The 2642-nt window shown below is 38.8% G+C and overlaps 1 protein-coding gene across 1 annotated transcript in view; it reads right to left on the bottom strand.

Annotated features, from left to right (window-relative positions):
* Positions 1–2642, bottom strand: part of LOC119591572 — a gene marked incomplete in the record, with an annotated part of 55247 nt that overhangs the window by 11445 nt on the left and 41160 nt on the right. The window contains 9 exon segments of the mRNA XM_037940334.1: positions 37–124; positions 126–222; positions 225–439; positions 441–737; positions 739–1163; positions 1165–1402; positions 1404–1632; positions 1635–1779; positions 1781–2318. Coding sequence (XP_037796262.1) covers positions 37–124; positions 126–222; positions 225–439; positions 441–737; positions 739–1163; positions 1165–1402; positions 1404–1632; positions 1635–1779; positions 1781–2318 — 2272 coding nt within the window.

Raw genomic sequence — 2642 nt, 5'->3', positions numbered from 1 at the left:
TATCTATTTAAAAAATACAATTTTCCCAAAATAAACAAAAGAACAATTTCCTTTTGCTGCAGATGCAAGACAGGATTTTTCCCACCCCTGCCCCCCTTTCACGGGAATCATACACTCCCCTTTCCGCTTCTGCATCATCTTCCATTCCCTCTATTTCCCAGAAGAGAATTCTCATGAATACTCCCTTAAACCCAAAGTGACAGGAACCCCCACTAGGGGGTTTTGTTCTAGAGAATCTGTATCTTTTTCATCTGAACTTGTTTGCTCTGCATTCTCAGGATCTTTGTCAATAACTTGTGGTTCCTCAAAACCAACTGGCTCTTCATTTTGTACTTCTGAAATATGGGTACCTGAGGTATCAAACTTTTTCCCTTTTGATTCCTTTTACAGTAGACAACGGTTCCCCCCCTTTTTCTTTTTGGTCGGGAAGTCAGTAAATCTGTATATTTACTGAACCAAAACTCATGGCAGTGGCCTCTAACCCCTGCACACTTCTGGCAGACATTCTGCTTAAGTTTTTCAAACTGAGTTCTTTGAGATCTGTTTGATTCTGAATTCTACTTGTATTACTATAGTTTTCATTCTCACTCTGGCTCTTGGTTGCACTTTCTTCCAAATGATTTTTGCACAACCTTGCAGATTTCCTTCTCAGTAACTTTGGAGATGGCACAAATGTCTGTCGCTTCATGGCTAGTAACTTCCCCCCCCTTTTCACCTGTAATTTTCTGCCATCGACCCCTGCTTAAATCAGCATCAGACATGAACTGGCTATTTCCATTTGATGGTTTCAGGGAAGTATTATCCTTCACTTTTTTTCTAAGACTCAGCTTCTTAGGAGGTCTTCTTGGAATGACAAGTGAAGTGTCCGTGTCTGAGGTCTCCAGTTGAATGCGATTCTTCACACTACCTGTCACTTTGGATATTCTTTTCCGTCTCCCTATGACTAAAGATTTTTCCGTGCCTGATAAATTACTTATGGAAGTACTTTTTTTATTTTCTTGTGCTGCCACTAAACTCTCCAAAGAGATATCAAAAATCTTGGTCTGTCTGGGAGCTTTCTGCCTTAGTCTAGTCAAAAGGGAAAAGCTTGCCCAAAGATTTTTTAAGAGAAATTTTGAGCCTAACTGCTTTGTTCGAGATTTTGGTTTAGATTGGTAACTGCCCATTTTTTTTTGGCATGTGAGCTAAGACCTTTCTAATTAGAGAGGTCTGCCGAAGTTTTAAAAATTTTTTTTTTTCTAATCTAAAAACAGCACTCCTTTCCTTTTCTAGTATGACTCTATTTTCAGTGTTCTAGCATGCCTACATTCTTAAACCTATGACATTGCTGGTTAAAAACGCAATTTCTGTTTCACTGCTTTCAGGTGCCCAAAAAATTTGTTTTTTACGGGCTTTGGATTGTCAGGGCCGGTATAAATACCCCTTTGAACGGGCCACTCTCCTTTTTCCAAAGAGCTATTAAAAACCTTTTCATTTCACTCTCCATCTCTATTTTTTTCTTTTTTTTAGATGGCATGCTAAAAGGGTTTCCCCTTTGTTCGGATGCCCAGCTGGAAAACTGCCCCCTGAACTTAATTTATTTCTGATTGCAGGTCCATTCTCTTTCAAAAATTTTGTTCCATTTGCCTTCATATTTGAGTGGATATTTGATTTAGATTTAAAGGACATTGGAGACTCAAAATCTGATGAATTACTAAGAGCAACAAGGTAGCTTTCCTTTGGCACTGGAGATATTAAAGTAAAGGGTTTTGGAGTTGATGGCATCTCCATTTTTCCCCCCCATTTTTGCCCATGCCTTCACCCGGGCTGCTCTGCTGGGTGCTTGTTATCCATCGCCCTTGTCACTGGACTTTCTCCCAAGCACTTCCTGGGGTTTACTCTGGGCCTCCAAAGGGCTTTCTGCCAGCTCTTTCACTTCACTGATTTTCTTCTGTGTTCGACACACTGGAGGCGTGGTAAACGTGGTTATTCTGTGCAACTGAATCACTGGTACCTTGAATGTCATCCCAGCAGGAAACAGTGATGTAATCTCTTTTGTTGATGCCTTTCCCCCATTATTCCCAGTAGGTTTACTCTTTGAACCCTTTTCTTCTCTTTCTTTTTTCCTTTTGTTTGCTCTTTTATTTTCAGTGTCTTTCTTAGATTCTTTGGTGGGCAAAATATGCTTTGTTTCTTCTTTGTGATCATGGTTTTGTGCAGTTGCTGTCAAACACGCTACTGAAGAGAAGAGGGACTGATACAAGATTCCATCAACTTCTAGTGAGCTTCCAGCTGATGATGAAAGCTGGTTACTACTATTTGCAACCACAGAGGGTAATCTGAAATGAATCATAAAACAATAACAACATTTTTGAAAATATCTCCTTCTGTTTCATACGGTCTCTCAATTGCTTACTTATGAGACTTAACAGCTTATACATAATCAACATCTATACTGACAATGTCATTGAAATAACCTGTACACCTCTTATTATTCCTTAATTCAAGCTTTTGTTACTCAGTAACAAAATGTTGCCAAATGAAATAAAAATCTAATTATAAGATAATATATCTTCCCAACTTGCAACCCTAAAATGCATCATAGCATTGGCTTCATTTTGCAATATATGATTAACTTTGAACACAAGAATCCTCTTTACTTT

The sequence above is a fragment of the Penaeus monodon genome, chromosome 28 (genome assembly GCF_015228065.2).
Source record: "Penaeus monodon isolate SGIC_2016 chromosome 28, NSTDA_Pmon_1, whole genome shotgun sequence".
Taxonomy (NCBI): domain Eukaryota; kingdom Metazoa; phylum Arthropoda; class Malacostraca; order Decapoda; family Penaeidae; genus Penaeus; species Penaeus monodon.
The sequence above is the reverse complement of the archived record's forward strand: the minus strand, read 5'-3'. Positions and strand labels throughout refer to the sequence as shown.